A 1,206-nucleotide genomic window follows, 5' to 3' on the forward strand; every position below is an offset into this window, starting at 1 on the left:
CCCGGGTCGGTGCTGCCCCCTGGTGCCCGCGGCCCTGTGCGCAGGTGGCCGTGGGCCCGCGGTCGGCTCCGGAGTGCCCTTTCCAGTAGTCGTGCTGCACGTGAGGGGCCGCCGGAAGCAAACGCGCCCCCTCTGCGAATTTTGGGGGCGTCTTAGCCCGAGGCGACCACGAGGGAGTCCATTCAGGCTGGGAAGGGGCTGCCCAGGGCCCGGCCCCGGACGGCCCCTTTCTCTCCCCGCACGCAGGTCTGAGGCAGGGAGGCCGGGACCCCCCTCGGGGGTCGCAAGTCCGTCTTCTGCGCCCCCCTCTCGAGCACCGGCCGAGCCTCCTCCCCGCTCCGACCGAATTCAGCGTGATCTGGGGCAGCTCCCTTCTGCGGAAGCGGACAGAGTTCTCTTTCGTTGCAAATGCGTCGGCCCACGGAGGTGTCCTGGGCGTTTGAAGGCCCAACTGCCATGGCCCCCTCCCCTTCCCCTCGCCCTTCCGTCTCACCGTCCACGGTGTCCCTGGTGAGCTGGAAGCCAGCGCCCTCCCCACCCTCCACCCCGTGCAGTGCCCAAGGTGGTCGGCCGGCTGGGCCAGGACGTCGAGGTTGTTCCTCAAGGCTTGAAAAGGAGAGAACTGGGAAGGAGGTGGGTGCTCGGTGACCGGCAGACCCAGGGGTGAAGGTGTGACCGCCCGTCTCCCGCCGCTTCCCCGCCCACCTGCTAGGCCGCAGACACCTGCTGGGTGTGTGTGGGGGGAGGGAGAGGGACGGACGCCGCCCTCCGGAGCGCACGGATGGGAGCGAGGACCGCAGTCTGCAGCAGTGGGACGCGGGGAAAGGAGCGGCCCGATGGGGACTGAGGCGGCGAAACCCCCCGAGAGCCCCCTGCCAGGCCCCTTAGGATACAGGGGAAACTGAGGCAGAAAAGGGCATCGCCTCTGACCTACACTCCCCACGCCCCCACGAGAGATTAAGGTGAGCTTCAGGGAAGAACTTTCAGGCCAGCCTTCGCCACTCGAGCCCTGCCACGGAGACCGTGTTTCTCTGAGGTTCAGGAGGCAGAGCGATGGGAAAGAAGTCTGGGGTCGACGGTACTCGGGGGCCACAGGCAGACCGCCTCCTCGGAGGGGAGACGGGGCAGGGAGCACACGCCTCCCCAGCCCGCCCACCCACAGGCGTCGGGAGGGGCTGCGTTTCCACCGCGGCGCCCCGGAAGGAT

General features: G+C 68.9%; 1 protein-coding gene across 1 annotated transcript in view; it reads right to left on the bottom strand.

Annotated features, from left to right (window-relative positions):
- Positions 1-182: 182 nt before the first annotated feature.
- TBX2 (T-box 2) overlaps positions 183-1,206 on the bottom strand; it is a gene marked incomplete at its 5' end in the record, with an annotated part of 9,032 nt that continues 8,008 nt past the window's right edge. The window contains one exon of the mRNA XM_021718946.1: positions 183-801. Coding sequence (XP_021574621.1) covers positions 183-801 — 619 coding nt within the window. The remainder of the gene's footprint in view (positions 802-1,206) is intronic.

This window comes from Carlito syrichta, unplaced genomic scaffold (assembly GCF_000164805.1).
Source record: "Carlito syrichta isolate Samal-C Ts95f unplaced genomic scaffold, Tarsius_syrichta-2.0.1 Scaffold314028, whole genome shotgun sequence".
In the NCBI taxonomy this organism is placed as follows: domain Eukaryota; kingdom Metazoa; phylum Chordata; class Mammalia; order Primates; family Tarsiidae; genus Carlito; species Carlito syrichta.